The sequence below is a fragment of the Anguilla anguilla genome, chromosome 6 (assembly GCF_013347855.1).
Source record: "Anguilla anguilla isolate fAngAng1 chromosome 6, fAngAng1.pri, whole genome shotgun sequence".
Taxonomy (NCBI): Eukaryota; Metazoa; Chordata; class Actinopteri; order Anguilliformes; family Anguillidae; genus Anguilla; species Anguilla anguilla.
Window position 1 is genome coordinate 566,973 of NC_049206.1, and position 27,009 is coordinate 593,981.

The window sequence follows — 27,009 nt, forward strand, 5'->3', positions numbered from 1 at the left end:
TTAAAAACTTCTACTTTCGCAGATGAAATTGTTACAAAATGTTTTCCAATTCTTTCCAGTTTCTCAATTTACTCCTTTTGCTTTACAAGAACAATAACATCATCTGCATAAGCTGCATATTGACTGTTCATTTTATTTAATTTCAGGGTGTTCCTTTCATACACACGTGTGTTTGTGGGGACCTCTGTTCCAGCTCCACTGTATGAGTGTGGATTGAGTGTGTGTGTGTGTGTGTGTCTGATTTGCGTGTTTGTGTGTGTGTGTATTTCTACTGCATGCCACTAAACTATTCCTGCTAAATTTAGCCGGAGGCTTGTCACTTACTCTTGACTGACACGGAATTCCTTTAAATAGCAAAACAGCTTTTTCCTGTTTTCCTCCCAGTTTAACAGTAACAGCTTTCAACGCTGAGAATTTAGGAGCCATTATGTTCAGAGATAAACATGCATCCAGTAATTCTATTTAACAAACACCTGGCTTTTGTAAAAACCTTTTTTATCATGGTTTATTAATTAAATATTAATTGTTGTTTTTTATAAAAATGAGAGCAAATCATTTTGGAGACAGTCCACCGTGAGCCACATGGCTGACATGATACGGAGCTGGTTAGAAAGCTGCACACTTTCTCTCTCACCACTGGCACATTGATAGAGAATAGCATGGCCAGCTTGGTGTAAGCAGGTTAGCATAGCCTGGCGCTGGTTTGTAGTATGTCTGCAATGTTTTTTAAGATGTGTAAAAATTAATTATAAAATTTATTCTAAAGATTTATTAAACATTCCGGGATTAGCATTTGATGATCTTTAAATTTCAGGTATGTGCTTTCATCTTTAAATGAATTCGGAAAAGATTTGGAGGCGCAAACCACAGACAGAGACAGACAGGATTTTCTTTTTTTACCCACAGATAAATACGAAGTGCACAGACAGACAGACAGGCAGACAGACGGACAGACAGACAGACAGACAGACAGTCAGGCAGACAGGCAGGCAGGCAGACAGACAGACAGACAGGCAGACAGGCAGACAGGCAGACAGGCAGGCAGGCAGGCAGGAAGGCAGGCAGACAGACAGACAGACAGACAGAGCAGGCTGTGACGATACCGTAGACCTGTTCCTCCCCTGCCCATGCCTTGACGCAGCCTGGAGCTCCAAATATATCACCCTGCCCCTCTAAACTGCACTATACTGAACTATGCCATTTGGACTTCTACTACTCCAGTTAGCTTATTACCTCCACTGTAATCTGCTCAACCCATTTTATTTGCAGTAATTGAGCTCTTATTGCGTTTCGGCTACACCCGTTCTGCCGCTGCTTCACCCCGGGCTGTCCAGCGAAGAACGGGTCCCCACCTCCCCCCCCCCACACCCATCTCTGGGACAGTTTTCTGTAAAAAGCACAAATAAAATTGATTTGATTTGATTTGATTTGATCTGGGTCAGGTGAGTGGCTCTGCTGCAGTTTTATGGTTTAAAGGTCTAATCGCAGGTCTGGTTGGGCTGTATGGGTTTGTGGTATTCCCCGGCAACTTTTCTTTCACTAATTCATTTCCTGTTCTGAGTCAGGAGATGACACACCCCCCCCCCCCCCCCCATTACCCCAACTGCCCCCCCACCCCTCTGTTCTATATCTATCTATCTATATTAATTTGCACATATGAAAAACAGTGAAAATCTGACCATTTTATCATACCGTTTTCATCTTACACACATCCAGCTACACATACCTTTATATATTGATGTTAATACATTCAAAATTTCATGACAAAAATGAATTCTAATATTTATTTAAAATTCCATTATAAATTTTTGTAATCTGAGCAGATTCATACATGATTGTTCAAAAGCTATAAAAAATGAAGACCCAGTCTAATGTATTTTCAAATATTTTTACATAGATGTTTGAATTTGGTCATTTAATGCAGGATTATTATAAATAAAAACTCAACAAATGGAGAGGGGACTGTGCTGGAGAGGAGAAAAAGGGTGATGTGGTTACTATAATTTCTAAAATGCATCAGTCAATATGAAGGATAGGAGAACATAATCCATCACAGGGTTCTTGTTCTGTGGTAGTCAATCCATGACAAGGTTCTTGTTCTGTGGTAGTCAATCCATCACGGGGTTTTTGTTCTGTGGTAGTCAGTAATAAATTCTATGACTTGATTGCATTTGTGCACCTATACTTTCTCCTTCACAGGAATCCTGTGACAGGATGGTGATGAGGTCTTATAACACATTTATCATGGCTTGGAGGACTGCAGCAATGACACAAGACTGGTATTACAGCAGATGTCTTTATTTTTTCTGTGAATCATCTTCAACAGCAGAAAAAACAACAACAACGACTAATAATAATAATAATAACAATAAGAAGAAGAAATGCATTTCTAAATATATTATCGTTTTCATTACTACTACTAGCACTACAACGTTTTATTAATGAAGACACATTTATTTAGCTGATTTCGCTGGATAGACGACGTGTGAAACACTAAACATGAATTCTCTTGATTTTTAAATGTTTTCTCAATTCGCGTGGATTTTCATTTTCTTGTGTAACGGGGCTGTTTTAGAAACCGAACCCCCCCCCCCCCCCCCCCCGCCCCCGCATTTATTAACACTTTCACTGCTCCGGGTCTTTAGACAACTCTTTTTTTTCCATTGGCAGACTAAAAATGTGAAAGTTTTGGATAATTCACAATAATCCAAAATATTACACGTGGCAATCGTGGCGTTGTTTTATGGAAGTAATTTTCACATAAAAGTTTTTTTTATTTTCTGTTGCCGAAGCAGGATTCCTGCCGTTTAGTCTCCAGATCTATTGACGCCGCCGTTAAAGGTAAATAAGCTACGTAATAATAATAATAATAATAATAATAATAATAATAATAATAATAATAAATACGTGATGTAGCCGTGGTTTAAATTGTTAGCAGGCATCTTCAAGTTAAATTAGTAGCAGGCATTTTTAAATTATGCCTGTTGACTCGTGACGTTGGCTATGCTGTCGTTAAATCTTAAGCGCCGTAGTTAGTCTTGAGCACCGCAGTCATGTAAAATTTGATACCTTTGTGTACTTCCCTGTTTCTGCGTTTCACGCACGTGAGCACAGCGCACAGAGCTCGCGTTTAACAAGCGCCGCTGAGCTGTAACCGCCGCGCTTCAGGAGCCGCTATTAACTCGTGCTTATAGTGTCAAATAAACACCAGCACGCTCGTCGTTTGCATGTCAATCGCCATTGAACATGTTTAACGTCGTTAGGGAAAATGGATTTTTCTCCGGTATGGATTTGCGTGTAAAAGAATAAATTGCACGAATGAATAAAACATAAGCGGTTCTGCCTTCGCAGGTGGTTTTGAATAAATCATAAGTATGTGTATTTTCAGTAGTAGCCTACTTATACATAAACATTTCTCCAAATAGGAGTTACGGCAATCTGATTGCGTTCATTACATATGTTTTCCCTTATTGTGCGTGTGTGTGTGTATGTGTGTGGGGGGGCGGGGGGGGGGTTATCGACGATTATGTAAAATATGCTTATGAAAACTCCGGTGTTCCTCGGTCATCCTCCTGGTCACCTGGAGCGTTACACTGAAGTTCCCTCTTCAGTAGCCCGAATGTTCTTTATTGAAGACATGTGCTCCCGGGCCTACTGACCACATCGGAACAATAATAATAATAATAATAATAATAATAATAATAATAATAATAATAATAAAGGACAAGTAAAAAAAGGTTTTCAAAGAAAAATGAATCATCTGGCTATTACAGGAGACTAACTCGATTTTTGTCCTCTCTTCTACTCCCCTTTTAACATGACAATCTCATAATTGTGGATTTCATCGGTGGCCCCAAACGTTCTCCCATGCACGCGCCTTCTTTCACAGGCTGGATCGGGAAAGACAGATGTAAACCGTGCGAAAATAGCCTTTAAAAAGTCATTATTCCATCATGTAGGCTAGTGTTTTAATGGCGTTTCAGAAAACATGAAAATAAACAACGAGAAATGTTCAGCCCTGAAATTGGAAAACGGAATAAGGGTGTGACTGCCTGCGATTTATGTCGCCTTGCAGCTCCAGGTTCAGTCACTCCGGATTCTGAAGAGGAACGAGCGCGCGTGCCCGGAATGTGTGATGATAAATATGACCGTTTCTGCTGGCAGTGAGTGATGATGAATGATGTATGTGCGATGGGGTAACCTACGCCACGGATCCTCCGCGGCGGCTCGCTCTTTCCTCTCGCTGTTTTTATTAAGTGCAGCTGGAGAGAAAGGGGTTCTCGATTCCCCCTCTTTTCTTGGAACTCAGTCATTGGACGGTCTATCTGGGCTGAGGGACAGAGCGACTGGATTCTAAAACCCGGAACGGCTCAGGTTCAGCAGGACGGGATTGGCTCTTTTATGAAAGCAAGAACAAAAACAACAACCAAAGAAACAAAGAAAAACTTTTTACATAATCTTGTTTTAGGCGACAGGAGCTACGAGGAAGCGGGAATAACGAATTGCCGTACACGATTACATGTTTATGTTACAACTCGTTTAGTTGAGTGTGGAAGGGCAAATCCAGCGTGCCGCCAGGTGTGATCCGCACCGGGTTTTACAGGCAGCCCCATTCAGAGCCAGCGCTCGCGGACGGCAGGTTGTAGTCCCCCCACTGCGCTGGCGCTGCTGAACTGGAGCCGGTGCCTCCGCTCCGAGCCGCGTGCACGACGCTGTGAATGAGAATCTCCTCCGCGGGCGAAAGTGAAAAGTCACGCAGGAGGCCGCGCTGCCGTTTCCAGGCGAGTCCAGAGTCGGGATCTGCGTTGGAAACGTGTTTTAATTCCGTAACCGGTTCCCTCTGCTTCCTTCGGCTACTTCTGGTAGAGGAGAGTGAAGAGAAGGAGCAAACGACGAATAACAACAGAGACCCTTTATCCCTTCCGGCCGAGTGGCGCCCTGCCATGGGGCAAGTTGGTCGGTCTGCGGGAATGCGCGGCGTCAGAGAAGGCGCCGCTACCTGAGGGGCTCGGTTCGACCCGGGAAACGGAGCATGTCTCCCAGCCGCAGCGCCTGCCTTTGTGCTGTTGACTGCCGTGGATCCGAGTGGCGAAGGTGGTCTTGCCGCAGTTCTGTCCGTTTTCCGCTTCTCTTCGCTGCCTGACTGAACCCCAAGATAAACAACGAAAAAAATTCACCGCGCAGGTTTACAAAACGGTAGGTTTCCTCTACTGAAGACACGTCCTCGCTTTTAGCGACTGTGCCGTAACCTATTGCCATTGATATTCGGTGTTTTGTCGGTTTATTTTTATTTCAGCGAGGTGTTTTCAAAAATGTTTTCAGTCTTTTACGGCGCTTAACAGCAAGTTTATCAACACGGCAAACATGGTCACCACTCAGAATTGTTTTAGATTTTTTTTCGTTTAATTTATCAACAGCTACTTTGGTGTAACTCTAATTGAGTACTAGGCTATAGTCCATTAATCTATTCTCATAATGTGTAGCAAACTGTTTTGAGTTTGGCGTGAAAAACTCGCCTGTTGGATACTCATCTTACAAAGCCTACCAAGAAATGATATAAATAATTTTAACAAGCGTTTTAGCTGTAATTGTAGTTTAAAAAGAGAAGAATCTGTTCGGAGTAATTAAAAACGATACAGTGGCAGCCACCGCGGCTAATTGGAGGGAGAAGGTTAATGAAGGCGCAGCTTGATTTGGTCGCGGCTGTTGCTGCATCTTTTTTACGGGTTTCCCAGTGAATGGAAACAATTAGAATGATTTGGGAGATCTTTCGTACCGACCAGCAACGGAGCCGGGCCAGTGACTGGCAATTTATGCCTTTAAGAAGTAGTCGAGCTGGTTCTGGGAAATAATCTTCGGCTCTTTAAAAATAACAATGTGCGGGAAGGTTGTGTGTGTGTGTGTGTGTGTGTGTGTGTGTGTGTTGAGGAGCAACAGCGGTCTGGGTTACTGTAATGCCCGGGTGTTCGCGTGTGTCTGGATGTCTCGCCTAAGCAAAGAACTCAGCTGTCAGTAGACGGCCAAGGAAAAAAAAATTCGGCTCTAGGTAATGTATTCGTCATGAAATAATAATAAATGCAGTCTGTATATTGTCGAAATTCAAAAAGGAAACAAAAATGTGTGTGTGTGGGGGGCTTTCACATTTTTTTATTCTTCAGAGAAAAGGGGAAAAAGCAACAGCTAGTTCAGCGGGAGTCTCCTGTGACCAGCTGTGCAGCAGCAGAAGCAAAATTAGATCATTTAACGGCACATGTATTATTAAAACATACCTACGCCTTCCTACCAACCACATGTTAAACCGTGAGAACAGGCCTCGCGCGCCCGTGTCACCGCTGGCTCGCGATGGGGCCGCGCGGGACTGAGATGGATGCATCAGCGCCGCGGGTCCTGCTGCCGCGGTCACAGACTCGGGCCTGATCGGGTTTGAGCCCGTGTGACCTCGGGGCTCTGTACGCGCGTTCCTCTTCAGCATGGCGATTCGGCAATACTGTCCCATGACTGGACAAAAGCATTGTATTGTCTGTTGGCGAAATATTATTTAGACATTTTGGCCAGAGAACTAGATCTTCTCTATGCTGTTCAACAGTACAGCATGCTAGTAACCTAAATCAAAATGTGTTTTTCGACAGAAATCCCTTTATAGAAGCATTTTTTCTGCATCTTCTCAGTTCATCCATTTAATATCCCATTTAATTTCCACTAGAAAATATTTTATGTTATTAAAGCCCAACTAGTGGAAATGAAATGGGTATTTTATATGTATAATCATAGCTGTAGATTTCAGATGTGAACCTATGTTACACGTTGAAAAGAAAAAAGAAAATCTCGCTCTGTTTTTTTTTTTCCTCTGAAGAAAGGCTATATTGACCGTATTGTCCGTGAAAAGTTTACCTTGGAGGAAGGGCCGCTTTAAACAATATTAGGTAACGTACTGGTGGTTTCATTTTGTGCGTGCCTGTGAGTGTGTGTGTGCGTGCGTGCGTGTGTGTGTATGTGTGTGTGCATGAGTGTGTGTGCGCATGTATGTGTGCATGCGTGTGTGTGCATGTGAGCTTGTGTGTGTGTGAATGTGTGTGTGTGAGCGTGTGAGTGTAAGTGTGTTTGCGCACACGTGTTTGTGTGTATGTGTGTGTGTGTGTGAGCGTGTGAGTGTAAGTGTGTTTGTGCACACGTGTTTGTGTGTGTGTGCGTTAGTGTGTGTGTGAGGGAGAGAGAGGGAATCTGAAGTGGTCTCCTAATGTGTGCGCAGTCAGCGCTGTGTGGAATTCAGCTGAACAAATGTTGGGCTGTTTAGTTCCTGGGCGTCAGTGTGATTCACCCCTTTTGTTCCACACTCTGAAAAAGAGGCGCTATTTCACAAACTGTGTAAATTAATGCGAGTGTGAATTCCTACTGTCTGTGGGCAGGATTAGCATATCAAAGTGGTCCAGCTCAATAGCAGAACTGGAGCCCCGTCCCCCATGTGCCGGGGTCTGTGGGAGAGTGGGGGGGGGGGGGGGGGGGGGTCCTCAAATACGGCGGTGCAAGCCTCAGTGCCTGGGAGCTTCTGCGTTTCTCTGTGCAGACGGGCAGTCTGTGCGGTTCAGGGTTTCTCTGTGCAGACGGGCAGTCTGTGCAGTTCAGGGTTTCTCTGTGCAGACGGGCAGTATGTGTGGTTCAGGGTTTCTGTGTGTGGTTCAGGGTTTCTCTGTGCGGACAGGCAGTATGTGTGGTTCAGGGTTTCTGTGTGTGGTTCAGGGTTTCTCTGTGCAGACGGGCAGTATGTGTGGTTCAGGGTTTCTGTGTGTGGTTCAGGGTTTCTCTGTGCAGACGGGCAGTCTGTGTGGTTCAGGGTTTCTGTGTGTGGTTCAGGGTTTCTCTGTGCAGACGGGCAGTCTGTGCGGTTCAGGGTTTCTCTGTGCAGACGGGCAGTCTGTGGTTCAGGGTTTCTGTGTGTGGTTCAGGGTTTCTCTGTGCGGACAGGCAGTATGTGTGGTTCAGGGTTTCTAGGTGGAAACAGACCCACTCCACAGCCCTGACTGCCCACACCCACAGGTGAAAATTACACAGCCACTTCATTAATGACTGCTGTCACTGTCCCTGAATTGATTGAAGTCTTAATTAGTAGCCTACTCATTTCTTGAGAAGCATATGCAAAATAAGTTGGGTTGTGGATTTGCGCTTGTTTCCAATTCATACAGATTGAATATAATTTATTTTTGATGTTTGGCCCTGAATGTGACGGCGTGTTTGTGTAATATCTGAGGCTGCTGAATGGCTGTTTTCACTTCCTGTTCCTGTTGTATGGCTGTTGAAGAGAAAAATCAATGGCTGCAGTAATGGAGTGTAATTCTTGGTTAGCAGGAGTGCGGTTTATCCTGTTGTGTGTGTGTGTTCGTGTATGTGTGTGTGTTTATCCTGCTGTGTGTGTGTGTGTAGCTCACTGAGGCACTTTCCATTATTACACACACACACACACACACACACACACACACTCACACGCACACATACAAAAATACAATTATTTAATAATCCCTGTAAGCATGGAAAGCACCTAATTAAGAAAAATGAACAGCTTTTTAAAATTCTGGGATTGCAGCTGTGGTTGGAAGGAAAGCCAGCGTACGCAGTGCCCCCCAGAGCGGAGGTCTGGATCCACTGGACTCCTGGATTTCCAGCATCTCCTACATCTGTGCTGAATTATTATTTGTAAAAATGATCTGCACAAAAAATGTTTTTTTTTCGTAACCAAGACTTTGTGTGGTCAGGTTGTGTGATCGGGTGTGATTGGGTGTGATCAGCTTGTGTGGTCAGGTGTGATCAGTTGTGATTGGGTGTGGCTTTGTGTGATCTGGTGTGATCAGGTGTGGCTTTGTGTGATCTGGTGTGATCGGGTGTGATCAGGTGTGGCTTTGTGTGATCAGGTGTGGCTTTGTGTGATCAGGTGTGATCGGGTGTGGTTTTGTGTGATTTGGTGTGATCAGGTGTGATCAGGTGTGGCTTTGTGTGATCAGGTGTGATCAGGTGTGATCGGGTGTGATCGGGTGTGGTTTTGTGTGATCAGGTGTGATTTTGTGTGATCGGGTGTGATCTGGTGTGGCTTTGTGTGATCGGGTGTGGTTTTGTGTGATCTGGTGTGATCAGGTGTGATTTTGTGTGATCGGGTGTGATCTGGTGTGATCAGGTGTGGCTTTGTGTGATCAGGTGTGATCTGGTGTGATCAGGTGTGATTTTGTGTGATCGGGTGTGGCTTTGTGTGATTTGGTGTGATCAGGTGTGATCGAGTGTGGCTTTGTGTGATTTGGTGTGATCAGGTGTGATCGAGTGTGGTTTTGTGTGATTTGGTGTGGTTTTCAGCCTGGGGCCTGCAGGCTAGTCTGAGTGTGTCCTACAGAAAGATCTCCACGGAGACCTGCAGCAAAACTCACATAAAATTAGCAAATAATTCCTGCGAATGTGGGTCTGATGGCTAAATTCCATTGCTGTTGGGTGAAAGCTGGGTGCTGTGCGGTCTAGGCCTTTGTCCCGTCCCTCTAGGTATTCTGTTCCCAGCACAAAAGGTCTCTTAGAAAGGCCTTTTCTGAGTGAAATAATGCTCTGCTTTTGTGACACACACTGATGATTACGTTGCTTGTACCAATTAGCCCATTTGAGTCTTAAACTGAAAATCTCCTTCTTGGAAGAGTTTGGCCTCTCTCCAAAAGTCAATAAATAAGAAGAAGCTGTTATTTGGGCTGTGTTAGCGTTAGCTTTGGGCGGCTCGTCTTTCTGTGAGTCTGCCGTTTATTCAGAGCACAATGTCTCCCAGCAGGTCACTCTTGTTAATGTTCATGTTTTATGAAACATGACATTTCTCCTTCACGCAAGGGGAGCGTGGCCTGTATCAGTGTTGTCTGTCTGATCAGATGGCCTTTACTCCAGACAGAATGTCCACTCTGAATGGGAATCTGCAGACATTTCTCTAATTGAAAATCAATCACACAGATGCCGAATGGCCCTTGTAGGCAGAAGCAAGTCCTTTTACTTGCAAAAGGAGTAAAATGTTTTCACAGATCCTGTCAGTCATTTGTTGAAACAGAATGCTCATCCCGGTAAAGAATTCGGTCTCCCACAAGGCATTGCAGCAGGGCAGTGGTTAGTCAGGTGGCAGAAAGTCATTTTTACCTGAGAAATGTCTGTGAATTTCAGCCTGACCACGTTCCTGAGTGCAGTTATAGTAGTGGATGCAATTCTGCTACACACTGACATTACAGTATTATACATGATTACAGGAGTGGAAAATAAGTCTGTCAGTAGTTCTGGGAATTGGCTGGCCTGCCTGCATGTTGAAGCTCATTCATAGTCATAAGATTGACATTTAGAGGTTCAGTATTGGTTTGTACAAAGGGACCCCACCCCTGGTCCTGCAGAACCACTTATTATACGTCGCTTTGGATAAAAGCATCTGCCAAATAATTGTAATCTCACAATATGATGTAATCTCACGGTAAAGTGTAGTAATCTCACAGTATGGTGTAATCTCAGTGTGTTGTAGTAATCTCACAGTAAAGTGTAGTAATCTCACAGTATGTTGTAGTAATCTCACAGTATAATGTAGTAAGATCACAGTAAGGTGTAATCTCACAGTATGGTATAGTAGTCTCACAGTATGATGTAGTAATCTCACAGTATGGTGTAGTAATCTCACAGTATGGTGTAATCTCACAGTGTGTTGTAGTAATCTCACAGTATGGTGTAATCTCACAGTGTGTTGCAGTAATCTCACAGTATGGTGTAGTAATCTCAGAGTAAACTGTAATCTCACAGTATGGTGTAGTAATCTCAGAGTAAAATGTAATCTCACAGTATGGTGTAGTAATCTCACAGTAAGGTATAATCTCACAGTATGGTGTAGTAATCTCACAGTAAGGTGTAATCATATTACAGTATGGTGTAGTATGTACCCTTGTATTTTGTGAGACTCTAAACTAGACCCCTGTGTGGCAGACAGAATCAGCTGTCAGTCCCCATGGAGTGGGAGAGGTCAGACGAGTCCAGTGTCGGCTCAGGGTGGAAGGGTGTGTCTGGCTTTGTGGTTAAGCCTAATTGTGGCAGAACAGGAGGTAACTGAACCCGTGGCTCAGAAGAGTTAGCGCTGATTACCACGGAAACGGCGGCATGCGCCCCTCAAACGGGCTGCTCCGGTTTTCTCTGGTTTCACTGGCGCTCTTCTCCCTGATATCAGAGAGGGGGGGGGGGGGGGGAGCCAAGCGTGGGTACGGGGGGGGCCAACCGGGGGGAGGGGATGGGAGAGGGAACGACTCATTCTTCATCTGTCTGTTAATTCATTAATAATAATAATATTATTATTATTATTGATAATTCTGTTTTGTTGTTCTTGAATTAAACTGTTGTTTCCATTTTGTTTTTAGCATTCATCAGTATGAATGTTTAAATTGATATCCACAGGCTCTGGAAAATACGCAAATGTATTTCCGTGCTGCGTAGAATGTTGAGCTGTGGTTAGAAAGTGACATATCTGGAGAATTGGCTTTTCTATATGGACCCTGTTGTATAAACCTCTGTTAGCGCTAACAGTGGGCGCTAATGCAGTGCATGCAATGCAGTGCACACTAACGCAGTGTATGCTTACGCAGTGCATGCTTACGCAGTGCACACTAACGCAGTGTATGCTTACGCAGTGCACACTAACGCGGTGTATGCTTACGCAGTGCACACTAACGCAGTGTATGCTTACGCAGTGCACACTAACGCAGTGTATGCTTACGCAGTGCACACTAACGCAGTGTATGCTTACGCAGTGCACACTAACGCAGTGTATGCTTACGCAGTGCACACTAACGCAGTGGATGCTTAAATCGGTGCACACTGAAAACAGTGGACGCTCTCTCAGTGCATACTTAACGCAGTGGATGCTAACGCAGTGCACACTTAACGCAGTGGACACTTAACGCAGTGGATGCTAACGCAGTGCACACTTAACACAGCGCACTCTTTGGCGTATTCACACAAGCTCTTTTCCACCCTTCTTCCTGTGTTTCGTTGGCGTTTCATGAAGCACCACAAAAAGGAAAAAGGAGAAATCCGTTTAAATCCTATTAAATCATGTGATGCAGAGTGATTAGACAGAATACCCACCCACCGTCTGCTACTGTGTGCATTTATTCAGAAATGACACCTAGCCGGGTGGTCTGTGTGCAATGGGGAGACTGGCGAAGACGCTACAGTGCCACAGTGCATGCCTACACGCTGCACACTCAGAACCTGCACAGGAATGTCAATGTGTTCCTGTTGTTGGAGGACATGTCTATGTGATTGCGGCAAGTTTGGGGGGGGGGGTGAGTATGTGCGTAAAGTGTTGGCTGGACAGGGATATCTGGGGCTTCCGTGTCTCTCCCGCAGCAGTCTGAAATGTCTTCTCTTTGAAGCCACAAGCCACTGGAGTGTGCTTTTTAAAAGCAGTTAAGTGCCATTTTACAAGACGTCTAGCACTCGTACCTCTCCATGACCGTCTTCTCTTTGAGCCGATCTGTTCACTGTCTCTGTGGATGTACCCGTAGGTCATTATCGAGCCTGTTTAACTCTGGGTATGTACCCGTAGGTCATTATCGAGCCTGTTTAACTCTGGGTATATACCCGTAGGTCATTATCGAGCCTGTTTAACTCTGGGTATATACCCGTAGGTCATTATCGAGCCTGTTTAACTCTGGGTATATACCTGTAGGTCATTATCGAGCCTGTTTAACTCTGGGTATATACCCGTAGGTCATTATCGAGCCTGTTTAACTCTGGGTATATACCCGTAGGTCATTATCGAGCCTGTTTAACTCTGGGTATATACCCGTAGGTCATTATCGAGCCTGTTTAACTCTGGGTATATACCCGTAGGTCATTATCGAGCCTGTTTAACTCTGGGTATATACCTGTAGGTCATTATCGAGCCTGTTTAACTCTGGGTATATACCCGTAAGTCATTATCGAGCCTGCTTAACTCTGGGTATATACCCGTAGGTCATTATCGAGCCTGTTTAACTCTGGGTATATACCCGTAAGTCATTATCGAGCCTGTTTAACTCTGGGTATATACCTGTAGGTCATTATCGAGCCTGTTTAACTCTGGGTATATACCCGTAGGTCATTATCGAGCCTGTTTAACTCTGGGTATATACCCGTAGGTCATTATCGAGCCTGTTTAACTCTGGGTATATACCCGTAGGTCATTATCGAGCCTGTTTAACTCTGGGTATATACCCGTAGGTCATTATCGAGCCTGTTTAACTCTGGGTATGTACCCGTAGGTCATTATCGAGCCTGTTTAACTCTGGGTATGTACCCGTAGGTCATTATCGAGCCTGTTTAACTCTGGGTATGTACCCGTAGGTCATTATCGAGCCTGTTTAACTCTGGGTATATACTTGTAGGTCATTATCGAGCCTGTTTAACTCTGGGTATATACCCGTAGGTCATTATCGAGCCTGTTTAACTCTGGGTATATACCTGAAGGTAATTATCGAGCCTGTTTAACTCTGGGTATGTACCCGTAGGTCATTATCGAGCCTGTTTAACTCTGGGTATGTACCCGTAGGTCATTATCGAGCCTGTTTAACTCTGGGTATGTACCCGTAGGTCATTATCGAGCCTGTTTAACTCTGGGTATGTACCCATAGGTCATTATCGAGCCTGTTTAACTCTGGGTATGTACCCGTAGGTCATTATCGAGCCTGTTTAACTCTGGGTATATACCCGTAGGTCATTATCGAGCCTGTTTAACTCTGGGTATTTACCCGTATGTCATTATCGAGCCTGTTTAACTCTGGGTATATACCCGTAGGTCATTATCGAGCCTGTTTAACTCTGGGTATGTACCCGTAGGTCATTATCGAGCCTGTTTAACTCTGGGTATTTACCCGTATGTCATTATCGAGCCTGTTTAACTCTGGGTATATACCCGTAGGTCATTATCGAGCCTGTTTAACTCTGGGTATATACCCGTAGGTCATTATCGAGCCTGTTTAACTCTGGGTATTTACCCGTATGTCATTATCGAGCCTGTTTAACTCTGGGTATGTACCCGTAGGTCATTATCGAGCCTGTTTAACTCTGGGTATGTACCCGTAGGTCATTATCGAGCCTGTTTAACTCTGGGTATATACCCGTAGGTCATTATCGAGCCTGTTTAACTCTGGGTATGTACCCGTAGGTCATTATCGAGCCTGTTTAACTCTGGGTATGTACCCGTAGGTCATTATCGAGCCTGTTTAACTCTGGGTATATACCCGTAGGTCATTATCGACCCTGTTTAACTCTGGGTATATACCTGTAGGTCATTATCGAGCCTGTTTAACTCTGGGTATATACCTGTAGGTCATTATCGAGCCTGTTTAACTCTGGGTATGTACCCGTAGGTCATTATCGAGCCTGTTTAACTCTGGGTATGTACCCGTAGGTCATTATCGAGCCTGTTTAACTCTGGGTATGTACCCGTAGGTCATTATCGAGCCTGTTTAACTCTGGGTATATACCCTGCATGGGGTCCAGTGTGATACACGTTTGGTCTGCGCTGCCCCCCCCCCCCCCCCCCCCATGTTAAACATTAATCACTGTGTAGATCCATCCTCCCGATGAGACTGAATAATTAATGTTTGAGCTCTCAGAGGAGAGCTGGAGTGTGTGTGTGTGTGTGTGTGTGTGTGTGTGTGTGTGAATGTCTGTATGTGTGTGTGTGAGTGCAGGTGTCTGTGAGTGTGTGAGTGTGTGTGTGCGTGTGTGCGTGTGTGAGTGTGTGAGTGTGTGAGTGTGCGCGTCTGAGTGTGTGTGTGTAATATTACCCCGAGGCTCTACAGACGGAGCTGACGTGCTTTGATGTGCTGATTCTAGAAGCTCAGAACCCGGGCGGAAATGAGAGCAGGACCAAGGCTTGCAGGAAGACGTGATTCTGGTGTTCAGTGCTGAATAAACCATGAGAAATATGCAGTCAGAGCACTGTCAATTAACCCCTGCTTGAATACGTAGAATTTAAGGGATATTTCAGCCAATGTTCAAAGAAATATTTTGAAGCTTATAAAAATTTAAAAAGTGCTTGCGGTATTTTTCCACATGTTTGCAGTTCTTATCTTTCCCATATATTTTGCGTTTGTGCCGCTGTTGATTGGCAGGTGCTTGACTGGCAGGAGGGGTTTCTGGGTAGCGGGGTTTGCTCTGTTTGTCCGGGTGTATTAATATCATATTCTTCATTTGGAGTGCCAGAGAAGCACCCCGTGTTAATGCTGAATGGGAAGGACATTTTCACATCTCATGAGCAATCATCCACTTCACTTCTACTAAAACAGCAGGGCTATCGCTGGGAACTCATTAAATCCTATTAAAACTCTGTAATCTGCCCTGTTAAGGGCGTCTTAAGAATTTTAACAGCCTACCTGCTGCTAGTCTGTAAGTGGAGGACCCAGTCTGTGTGTAATAGGGGGACCCAGTCTGTGTGTAATAGGGGGGCCCAGTTTGTGTGTAAATATGAGTGTGTGGGTGTGTGTGTGTGTGCGCGTGTTTGTGTGTTATCTCTGGATGAGCCATCAGTGTCTCCCTCTGCCTCGTTCCTCCTGAGTCTTGTGATGTTTTCACTCACTTTGTTTTTTTTGTTTTTTTGTGAATTCCAGCTCTCCCTGTGATGACATGTGAAAACTGTGTCTACTTTAGGCTTGTCAGAGCCAGGGGTCATAGGTCAGATCAGAGGGCACGGAACTCTTCCGGGCTGTCAATCATCTACCCTAGTCACCCTGCCCCTCAGGCTCAGTGCAGGCTGGGATTAGCCAATCACTGCAGTTGTGAGCTTGCTGGGATTAGCCAATCGCTGCAGTTGTGAGCTGGCTGGAATTAGCCAATCGCTGCAGTTGTGAGCTGGCTGGGATTAGCCAATCGCTGCAGTTGTGAGCTGGCTGGGATTAGCCAATCGCTGCAGTTGTGAGCTGGCTGGGATTAGCCAATCGCTGCAGTTGTGAGCTGGCTGGGATTAGCCAATCGCTGCAGTTGTGAGCTGGTGGGGAGGGCGTAATACGATCATCTGCGCCCAGTGAAGTGCTGTGTGTGTCCCAGGATAATGAAAATAAGCTTTAGGTCTGATCTGCTCCAATCCGCGGAGAATCCCTTAAAGGGGGGGACCCTGTGCCAGACTGCCGGGGGGGGGGGGGGGGGGCAGTGAAGAGGTGCTCCTCCCAGTTTTAATGAGGGAAGATCCACTCAAACACTGCCAAACACACACACACACTGCCTCTCGCACCATGCTGTTTGAGGAGTAGGCCAGTGTGATGGGGTGCTTTTGTCTGTAGAGTGTGTGAAAGGGGACTGGGATTTGGCACCCCCTTTGGTGGGGGTGGGGGTGGGGGTGGGGGGGCAGTGGGTGTAGGTTTCTATCATACCACTGACGCACAGCCCCCTGGGACTGACCTCTGACATCTGTGGTTAGGAGAGGGTCAGAGGTCAAAATAATCTGCACTTTAATAGCAGCTGGAGAGTGGGGGGGGGGGAGGGTGGGGATGGGCTCGCTGACAAGAGCGGGTCTGTTCTCCTGCCTGCATCGCCCCCTGCTCTCTCTTTCTCTCTCTCTCTGTCTGTCTCACTCTCTCTCTCTCTCTGTCCCTCTCTCTCTCTGTCTGTCTCTCTCTGTCTGTCTCTGTCTCTCTCTCTCTCTCTCTCTCTCTCTCTCTCTCTCTCTCTCTCTCTCACTTCTCATGTCTGCTCTGGTGTGGGGGGGTTAGACACCCCCTCCCCCTCTCGCTCTCTCTCCCCCTCTCCCCCTCTCCCTCTTTCTCTCTGTCCCTCTCCCCCTCTCTCCCCCTCCCTCTGTCTTCCTCTTTCCCTCTCTCTCCCCCTCTCTCTATTGCAGGTGACTGTAATGTGTCTCTGTGGTGTAAATTCAGCACATTGCGGTGCAGTCTGGGTAATTATGAGGGACCTGACACATGTTTAAAGGAGAGAGATGGATCCACAGAGGCAGTAAGAGAGCGAGACAGAGAGAGACCTTTATTCGTTCGCTGATTTAATTATTTACTTATTACAGTTTAACCTATGTCTTGTTTTTAAGATTTATGCCTTGGTAGTGTTGTCATTCAGTCATGCCAATAAAGTTTTATTGAATTGAATCCAAATAGGGAGAATGAGAGACTAGACTAACATTAAGACACACAAACACAAACCAGCTTCAGATCACTGCTTCACAACAGCCCATTAGGGTCAACCAAATTACAAAACACTTCAAAAACTCCTATCTGGACCTTTGGAACAAAAAAACACAATCCAAAATAGACTGAATTGTTATCGGGCCCTAAACAGAAAATACACACTGGCAGAGTATCTCTTCTCTGTCAGAGATACAAAGCAGAGACGGATCCTGACCAGGTACAGGCTCAGTGACCACACGCTTGCAGTTGAAATAGGCAGATACAAAAACTCATGGGTACCAAAAGAAGAGCGAATATGTGGTCACTATAAGACAGGAGAGGTGGAAACAGAGATGCACTTCCTCCTTACTTGCACAAAATATTTACAAATTAGAAACAAAATATTTCCACAAATTATCCCAGATTATAAATAATTTTATTTCCCTATCAAAAAAAAATGTGCAATTCTGTTAGGATAAGGATCAACAGCCCCAATTGCGGCGCAGTTCATTTCAGCCTGTCATAACCTGAGGGACAGTGAGTGACCACCCACCACATATAAACGTGTACATATTTACTGTTGCTGTTGTTGCTGTTATTGTTGGTATTTTTGTATATTATTACATTTATCATTATTATTTTACATATTATTTATATGTATACTTTGGCAAAAATTACATTTGTATTTCATGCCAATAAAGCAACTTGAATTAAATTGAGAATGAGAGAGAGACCTTTATTTCTTTATTTACTTTAAAATTTAATAATGTCCTGTTTTTAAGTTTTATGATTTGGCAGGATCGTCATATTCAGTCATGCCAACACAGCTTCACTGGATTGAATTTAAATGAGAGAGAGAGAGGGAAAGAGAGAGAGAGAGAGTGGGAAAGACAAAGAGGGAAAGGAAGCAGGAGAGAGAGAAGGAGATGGAGAGAGAGGGAGAGATAGAATGAGACGGAGAGAGAGAGGGAGAGAGGAGGACAAGAGAGAGATGGAAGGGGAGAGAGGGGGAGGGAAAGAGAGAGGGGAAGAGTGAGGGAGAGAGGGAGAGAGAGGGAGAGAGAGAGGGGAAGAGAGAGGGAGAGAGAGAGGGGAAGAGTGAGGGAGAGAGAGGGAGAGAGAGAGGGGAAGAGCACAAACGTGCAGCAGAGCCGTCTGGGAGGGCGTGTCCTCGGTGGGCGGTGTGTCTCAGGTGTGGGGGGAGTGAGGGGGTGCAGGTGTGGTCTGGAAAGGTAAACACATGAAGAATTCACTCTGCCTGAGCCACTGAGCCACTGAGCCATTACTGTGTCAAACATGTCTGTCTCAGTCATCCACCGGGGGGGGTGGGGGGGGGGGTGTGATTCATCAAAGCTCTGCGATGCCTTCGTGAACCTTTCTGCATCGATGCGGGAAAACTCAAAACTCGATTATTAAAAACTACATTTTCAATAGAGTCTGAAGTGACAGATAAACCAGTGCGAACACTCTCCATTACGTCTCTCGTGTGTTTAAAATGTTCTGGCGTTCAGCGAGCATCCCGGCGATGCGTGTGCGCTGGGGACGGAGTTTAAACCTGTGCGTCACTGCGTTCAGAGGAAGGAGCTGCTTCAGATGCAAAATGGCTGAGCGAGAAATCCGACCACCGCCAGCTTGTTTAAACGCTAGTGTTTGGGCACACTTTGGTGTTCTTGAGATAGACGGGGAAAAGTAACCAGACTAGACTTGCACAATTTGCAAGCGGTGTCACGCAGAGCTGGAGGACCAGTGTGAGAAATCATGCTGCCCGTTTCCACCCGAACCCCGACTCCGACGGGGCCGAAGATGTCACCAAGGCTGGCGCACGATTCATCGCTAAAGATTTACGCCCTTACTCAGTCGTGGGAAACCAGGGCTTTTGGTTTCTGTTCCTTGCGTTGGGTGGGAAACCAGGGCTTTTGGTTTCTGTTCCATACGTTGGGTGGAAAACCAGGGCTTTTGGTTTCTGTTCCATACGTTGGGTGGGAAACCAGGGCTTTTGGTTTCTGTTCCATACGTTGGGTGGGAAACCAGGGCTTTTGGTTTCTGTTCCATACGTTGGGTGGGAAACCAGGGCTTTTGGTTTCTGTTCCATACATTGGGTGGGAAACCAGGGCTTTTGGTTTCTGTTCCATACGTTGGGTGGAAAACCAGGGTTTTTGGTTTCTGTTCCATACGCTGGGTGGGAAACCAGGGCTTTTCGTTTCTGTTCCATACGTTGGGTGGGAAACCAGGGTTTTTGGTTTCTGTTCCATACGTTGGGTGGGAAACCAGGGCTTTTGGTTCCTGTTCCATACGTTGGGTGGAAAACCAGGGCTTTTGGTTTCTGTTCCATGCGTTGGAGCTGATGTACGGGCACCGGCGTCTCTGCAGAAAGAGCTTTCTCCACCGCAGGGGGTGTACTTTCAGCTCAGCGAAGCGCGCTGACGCCTGAGCAGGTAGACCAGCTCGTGTTCTTACTCCAGAATTTATAAATCCCAGCATTCGCCAGCTCTATCTGTGTCTCTCTATCTCTGTCTTTCAAATTAAAGTTGCTTTATTGGCAGGAAATACATATGTAAATATTTCCAAAGCATCAGACATCAATTGAAATACATATGTACAGTGAAATACTCTCCTCTCTCTCTCTAGTGGGATGTTTGGGTCATCTCAAACTGGCAGGATTTTGTGCAATGACTATCTTCATTTGCTTATTGAGTTGTTTTTTTTTATTATTTAGTGAATATATATTAAAGCAGAGTCTGTGTTATGTTTAAAGTGAAGTCCTGATTTGTTCCTTTTAACTATAGAGCTCAATCCTGATTGTTCCTTTCACTGCAGAACTGTCCTGATTGGTCATTTTCTTACAGCATTCTTTTTGGATTGGTCCTTTCCTTGCAGAACTGTGTCCTGATTGGTCCTTGTGCTCTTTTCCAGGTGAGGAGGCCAGAGTGCAGGCATGAGGGTGTGTGGATGACGTGCCATCGGGAGGGCGGAGCTGGTGCTCAGAGAGCTGTGCTTAGCGGGTTTGGAGAGCCCGTGGGCCCGGGGCTGATGGCGGCACGCTGGGCGGGGGGGGCAGCGGGGGGGCATCCCGGCCTTACCCTGCTGATTCTCATGGTGGCACAGCTGGGCATCTCCACAGGTAAGCCCTGCACTCTGTTAAAAACCATCAACCCAAACATGGCAGCTGCACACCACCAATCTGGCAACCATCTCCCCACGTTTATGGCCACCAAATCTACCACCATTCCCCTGTTCAGATCTGTCCATGCTGACAAGCCTGCAACCTCGACTCTCAGAAAATCCCTCCATACCCTACAAATCTGCCAGGCCCTACTCCAGGAAATTCCTCCACACACTGGCAACCTGATTTTGCAGGGCTATAGTAATTTAATTGTGCTGTAGTGTTTGGGGCACAGGTTTAACTGAGCTGTAGGGTGATTGGGGCACATGTTTCACTGAACTGTAGTGTGATTGGGGCACATGTTTAACTGCTGTAGTGTGCTTGGGGCACAGGTTTAACTGTGCTGTAGTGTATTTGGGGCACAGGTTTAACTGTACTGTAGTGTGATTGGGGCACAGGTTTAACTGTGCTGCAGTGTGATTGGGGCACAGGTTTAACTGAGCTGTAGTGTTTGGGGCACAGGTTTAACTGAGCTGTAGTGTGTTTGGGGCACAGGCTTCACTGAGCTGTAGTGTGTTTGGGGCACAGGCTTCACTGAGCTGTAGTGTGTTTGGGGCGCAGGTTTAACTGTGCTGTAGTGCGATTGTGGCACAGGTTTAACTGTGCTGTAGTGCGATTGGGGCACAGGTTTAACTGCTCCAACTTTCTTCTGGAAAGTGCAGCACCAGAGAGGATTGACCTCCACAGACACCTCACATTACCTCCACCCCCCTCCCCCCTCCCCCCGAAGAATCCTCACCAGACGGCTTAATTACACCACCCGCACCTTTCATTATCCTGTCTGCATGTGTCTCACAGTCACACAACATCATTACATCTTACCCCACACCCATCTCACAGTCACACAACATCATTACATCTTACCCCACACCCATCTCAGTCACACAACAACATTACATCTTACCCCAGCACCCATCTCACAGTCACACAACAACATTGCATCTTACCCCACACCCATCTCACAGTCACACAACAACATTGCATCTTACCCCAGCACCCATCTCACAGTCACACAACATCATTACATCTTACCCCAGCACCCATCTCACAGTCACACAACAACATTACATCTTACCCCAGCACCCATCTCACAGTCACACAACAACATTACATCTTACCCCAGCACCCATCTCACAGTCACACAACATCATTACATCTTACCCCAGCACCCATCTCACAGTCACACAACAACATTACATCTTACCCCAGCACCCATCTCACAGTCACACAACATCATTACATCTTACCCCAGCACCCATTAGCAAATGAAGTTTGTAGAATTGCAGTAGTGTTTTGTTTCTAAATAACAATGACAATCTATTTTGTTGTAGCCATAGTCATTTCTTTAAGTGTAACAGCAGTAATGTGGTGTTTCGGTGTAACAGAAGATGTTATTGATTAAATATTGGTTAAATGTATGAAAATGATGTATGTGTATGTGTGTGTATACACTCACATCTGTATATGTTATAAAATATCCTGCTGTACAGTTTCTTTGTTTAGCTGAATTCATTTCTCCATCTCTGTATTTAAATATTCGATTTGAAAGTCAGCACACAATATGGCAGGCTGGTGCGAGAGAGAGACCGAGGTCAAGCTCTGCAGAATTGATCTTAAAGAATCTTTTTCATGCACGTCTGATGGAAAATGAGAAACAGATTCCTGATAATGAGGCCTTTCAGAAGTGCAGATGCTGAAGGGCTCTGTGGGCTGGGGGTAGTGTTTCAGTCTCGTATATGAATATAGCCGCACTAATGAGTTTTACAGCAGTGACACTGACACGTCGAGGGCTGGGGAAATGCGCTGTTTCATGCTGCTTTAATTGGTGCTTGTGTGGAGACTTTATTCGCCCCAGTAATGCCATAGCGGGGAAGTATTTGTGAGCCACGGCCATTGAATCATTCATTTAGTACATTTGTAATGTAGGAGTCTCATCAGAGGAAAGTCCCCTGAAAACGATAGCTGACTCTAACAAGCTGCCTGTGTGAAAACTTGGGTTCAGTTTACAGTGGCAGCTGGAATGTTTTTGTGTTGCTTAATGCTGTGAGGACCGCTGTTCTGATGAAACTGTGATTCTGGTCAAATGTTTGTTCTGGTGACAGTTTTCCTGGTCAAATTGTTCTTGTGACGCTGTTGTCTTGGCAATTTGGCTGTCCTGGTGATTTGGTTGTCCTGGCGATTTGGTTGTCCTGATGATGAGGTTGTCATGGTGATTTGGTTGTCCTGGTGATGAGGTTTTCCTGGTGGTGAGGTTGTCCTGGCGATGAGGTTGTCCTGGCGATGTGGTCTGGCAGGGAACCAGGCATGGCATTCCAAGCCCTTCCTGTGTAAGATAAGATCTGGAAAGTTCTGTGAGTCTGCAGACTGACTGAGGGCATGTTTCGCATCAGGCATGCAGCTTAAATCTGTTTCTCCTTCAAAACCTCACTGATCCTCAGATTATTTCCTTTTGTATGGATTTATTATTATTGTATACATGTGTTTTTTTGCATACTTTATTTGAACTGCCTGTTTTTGCTTAATAAACCCATGTTTTAATTCATATTCTCGTGTGTGATGCCTTGTGAGCTTCCCTGTCCCAGGATGGCTTTGATGTGGCGTATTGGGGTCAGGCTTTCAGTCACCTGTCTGTGGTTGGCGGGAAGGCGGGTTTACGGTTACACCTGAAAACATGTCTGTCGGCACATCTGAGAAATACTCTGTCACATGACCTCTGACCTCGGCATGGTTCCCCGGAATAAGCTTTGGTACTGCAGTATTGGGGTGGTTATATGGTCAGTACTGCAATATTTGGGTTGGTTATATGGTCAGTACTGCAGTATTGGGGTTGGTTATATGGTCAGTGCTGTAGTATTGGGGTTGGTTACATGGTCAGTATTGCAGTATTTGGGGTTGGTTATATGGTCAGTGCTGTAGTATTGGGGTTGGTTACATGGTCAGTATTGCAGTATTGGGGTTGGTTAAATGGGTTTTAAGGGCTAATTTATGGCTGATCTGTGTGTGTGTGTGGGGGGGGGGGTTCCCTGTCATGTATTCTCTTTGTCTCCCTCCATTTTTCTCTCTCTGTCTCTCTCTCGTCTCCCTCCCTCTCCCTTCCCCCCTCTCTCTGTCTCTCCCCTCCCTCCCTCTCTCTGTCCCTAGCTCACACTCTGCTCTTGCAGTTCTTGGAACTGGCTGTAGCTCTTAAAAGCTGCAGTGAAAAAGCTCTGAATGATGATCAGTAGGGAATCAGACAGTCCTGAGACAGAGCCGTGGGGCGAGACAGACAGACTGACAGGCAGGCAGACAGACAGGCCGACAGGCAGGCAGGCAGGCAGACAGACAGACAGACAGGCAGGAACACAGGCAGACAGACAGACAGACAGACAGGCAGGCAGGCAGACACAGGCAGGCAGACAGACAGACAGACAGGCAGGCACGCAGACAGACAGACAGGCGGACAGGCACGTAGACAGATAGACAGACAGGCAGACAGGCAGGCAGGCAGGCAGGCAGGCATACAGACAGACAGACAGGCAGGCAGGCAGGCAGACAGACATGCAGACATGCAGGCAGACAGGCAGGCAGACAGACAGACAGACAGACAGACAGACAGACAGACAGGCAGGCAGGCAGACAGACAGACAGACAGACAGACAGGCAGACAGGCACGCAGACAGACAGACAGACAGACAGACAGACAGACAGACAGGCAGGCAGGCAGGCAGGCAGGCAGACAGACAGACAGACAGACAGGCACGCAGACAGGCAGACAGACAGGCAGGCAGACAGACAGACAGGCGCACAGGCGTGTTACAGCCACCCTCTCCGGGGAAACGGGGGGACGGAACAGGCTGTTTTCCCTCCGACGCCTCTTCACTTGGAAAATAAACCCTTCTTCAGTTTGTTCACAGAAGACAAAAGCGTCTTCACCATTTCAGCTGCCAGATAAAAACGCATATGGGTACATTTCATTTGGCTCCGTTTCATTGCTTTTATAGTTGTTTGAGAGGACAAATCAGTCTGTTTTCTAACTTCTCTTGTGAGCTGACTAGTTTCTAGGGGTTCAGGCTCCCAGCCCACATGAGAGATATGGGGTGAGGACCCCTGTCTTAGAAAAGGGCGGGACCGTGTTGTTGGAGGACCACTTTTGGATTTCATGACATCTTTTTTTCCTAGTTACATAATTAACCCATTCATATCTGCATGATCTGCAATTTTAGCAACATTTCTTGCTGAATTGGGTCATAAATGAGAAATGAAGACTGTGGAAAACTGGGCTTTATTCTGCTAGTGTACCAGAGACCACGTGCAACCCGGTTATTGCTGTAAATTAAAACTTGCCATGAAAAAATATATTCTGAGACTGAAATTTATCTGTCCAAGAAAATAAAACGAAACTGAAGCTAGAATTTATGTCTTTAAAACTAAATTAAATAAAAACCAACATAATATTATTCTTATTTTACTTTTTTAATACGAAAATAAGTGAGGGGCTTTTGTCCTGCCTGTTGGGCTTCTTGATAGTCTCAGCCAGCAGATTGCCATGTTCTGCATTGTACATTATGTCATTAGCATTAATACTCTAAACGTAAAACTTTTGAGCTACCGTGAAACAGCAGTGAACCCTTTCTAGCTATCGTGCGTGGGCTTCCCTGGTGTCAGGCTGATGCAGTTTGAATACATTATCAGGAGTGTACTCGACCTTTTAATGCGAGTGCATCTTTTTAAAAGTCAACGTAAGTTTTTGTCAGGTTCACAGCAAAATATCACCTAAGTAATATAACTCAGAAGCTTTTAACCTTGCTTTTTTGTTGCCAAAAAGATCTGTCTAACTTAGTCATACCTCTGACTTACATTGTACTGGTTGTTCATTTTGATCTGTGAAAGGTACCAGTCATTTAAAAAAAGTTACTCATTTGAGCAAATGGAAAATACTGTGTGTGCATGTTCTGTAAGTCGAGTTTCAGAGTCTAAGAGGCAGTTTGGTGTCAGTGTGTCCACTCACAGTTTCAGAGTCTAAGAGGCAGTTTGGTGTCAGTGTGTCCACTCACAGTTTCAGAGTCTAAGAGGCAGTTTGGTGTCAGTGTGTCCACTCACAGTTTCAGAGTCTAAGAGGCAGTTTGATGTCAGTGTGTCCACTCACAGTATCAGAGTCTAAGAGGCAGTTTGGTGTCAGTGTGTCCACTCACAGTTTCAGAGTCTAAGAGGCAGTTTGGTGTCAGTGTGTCCACTCACAGTTTCAGAGTCTAAGAGGCAGTTTGGTGTCAGTGTGTCCACTCACAGTTTCAGAGTCTAAGAGGCAGTTTGGTGTCAGTGTGTCCACTCACAGTTTCAGAGTCTAAGAGGCAGTTTGGTGTCAGTGTGTCCACTCACAGTTTCAGAGTCTAAGAGGCAGTTTGGTGTCAGTGTGTCCACTCACAGTTTCAGAGTCTAAGAGGCAGTTTGGTGTCAGTGTGTCCACTCACAGTTTCAGAGTCTAAGAGGCAGTTTGGTGTCAGTGTGTCCACTCACAGTTTCAGAGTCTAAGAGGCAGTTTGGTGTCAGTGTGTCCACTCACAGTTTCAGAGTCTAAGAGGCAGTTTGGTGTCAGTGTGTCCACTCAGGAAAGGCTTCAAACTTTCAGCACTCATTAAAATGCACATTCTCTCCCTGAAAAAGTAAATAATATAAAATCTATATTGACATGGACCTCCAGACGTTGGTTAGATGGGTTATGGTTAGATGTGTTATGGTTAGATGGGTTATGGTTAGATGGGTATGGTTAGATGTGTTATGGTTAGATGCGGTATGGTTAGATGCATCATGGATATTAAAATTCTCATGAATATTAAAATTTGCTGATGAATATTAAAATACTGTAGCTATGGTAGGTCAGATTGGCTGGTAAGGGGGGCAGCGGGCAGTGAGCTGCTCCTGGAAAGGGCAGAAGTGGCTTCTTTGGAGCCTCGATAGGCTCTGTGCTTCTCCCCCTCTAATGGCTCACAGCATTAAAGTGGATAAGTGATATAACAGGATGTTTTAAGGTTTTTTATTTTTCATTTCTAATAACATTTCCTTTTGATTTGAATAATTGTATTCATATTAGTCTGAATAAGCCTCTGTTTATGAGTATACTCTCTTTAACGAGCTGATTTGCATTCCCCTCTTCTGCAGACGGATAAAATAAAGTGTGAGACAAGCGTAATGCGCAGTTCATTAAGTGAAGAGGAGCTGAGACCGGCCTGCTTTATGGCTTAGATGAAACGGTGGCAGTGTGCTGTTTCTCCCTCTCCCCTCCTCTCTCCTCTCCTCCTCTCTCTTCCCCTCTTCTCTCTCCTCGCTAGCTCTGTTCCCTCACTGAGAGAGTGGGTCCTGTTCCCTGTGTGTGTGTGTGTGTGTGTGGATCTGCACAGAGCTGAGTCTGGGTGTGAAGTGTCTGCAGTAAATCAGCTCTAAGTAAGCGCTCACTCAGTAGGTTGTGTTTAGCATCCCCTGAGGGAAGACCAGCAACATATATCACAGAACAGCCTCTTTAAAAACACCAGTGACATACTGTGTGTGTCCCCTAGCCCTCTCAGTACTGACATAGCTGTCCTGTCTCTCACAGTTGACACAGCTGTCCTGTCTGTCTCAGTACTGACATAGCTGTCCTGTCTCGCAGTACTGACACAGCTGTCCTGTCTCTCAGTACTGACATAGCTGTCCTGTCCCTCTCAATACTGACACAGCTGCCCTGTCCCTCTCAATACTGACACA

At 45.6% G+C, this 27,009-nt stretch overlaps 1 protein-coding gene across 24 annotated transcripts in view; it reads left to right on the forward strand.

The window, feature by feature from the left end:
- The first annotated feature begins 3,740 nt into the window (after nucleotides 1-3,740).
- LOC118228843 (adhesion G protein-coupled receptor L2-like) overlaps nucleotides 3,741-27,009 on the forward strand; it is a 69,969-nt gene continuing 46,700 nt past the window's right edge. For 11 of the 24 annotated variants that reach the window (XR_004765548.1, XR_004765551.1, XR_004765549.1 and 8 more), the window contains exons 1-2: nucleotides 3,741-5,196; nucleotides 20,043-20,250. Coding sequence is in view for 16 of the 24 variants with exons in the window: in XM_035420328.1 (XP_035276219.1) it covers nucleotides 20,079-20,250 (172 nt within the window). In the remaining 8 variants the exon portion in view is untranslated. The remainder of the gene's footprint in view (nucleotides 5,197-20,042; nucleotides 20,251-27,009) is intronic. The other 13 variants (XM_035420336.1, XM_035420334.1, XM_035420338.1 and 10 more) reach the window with 2 other exon arrangements.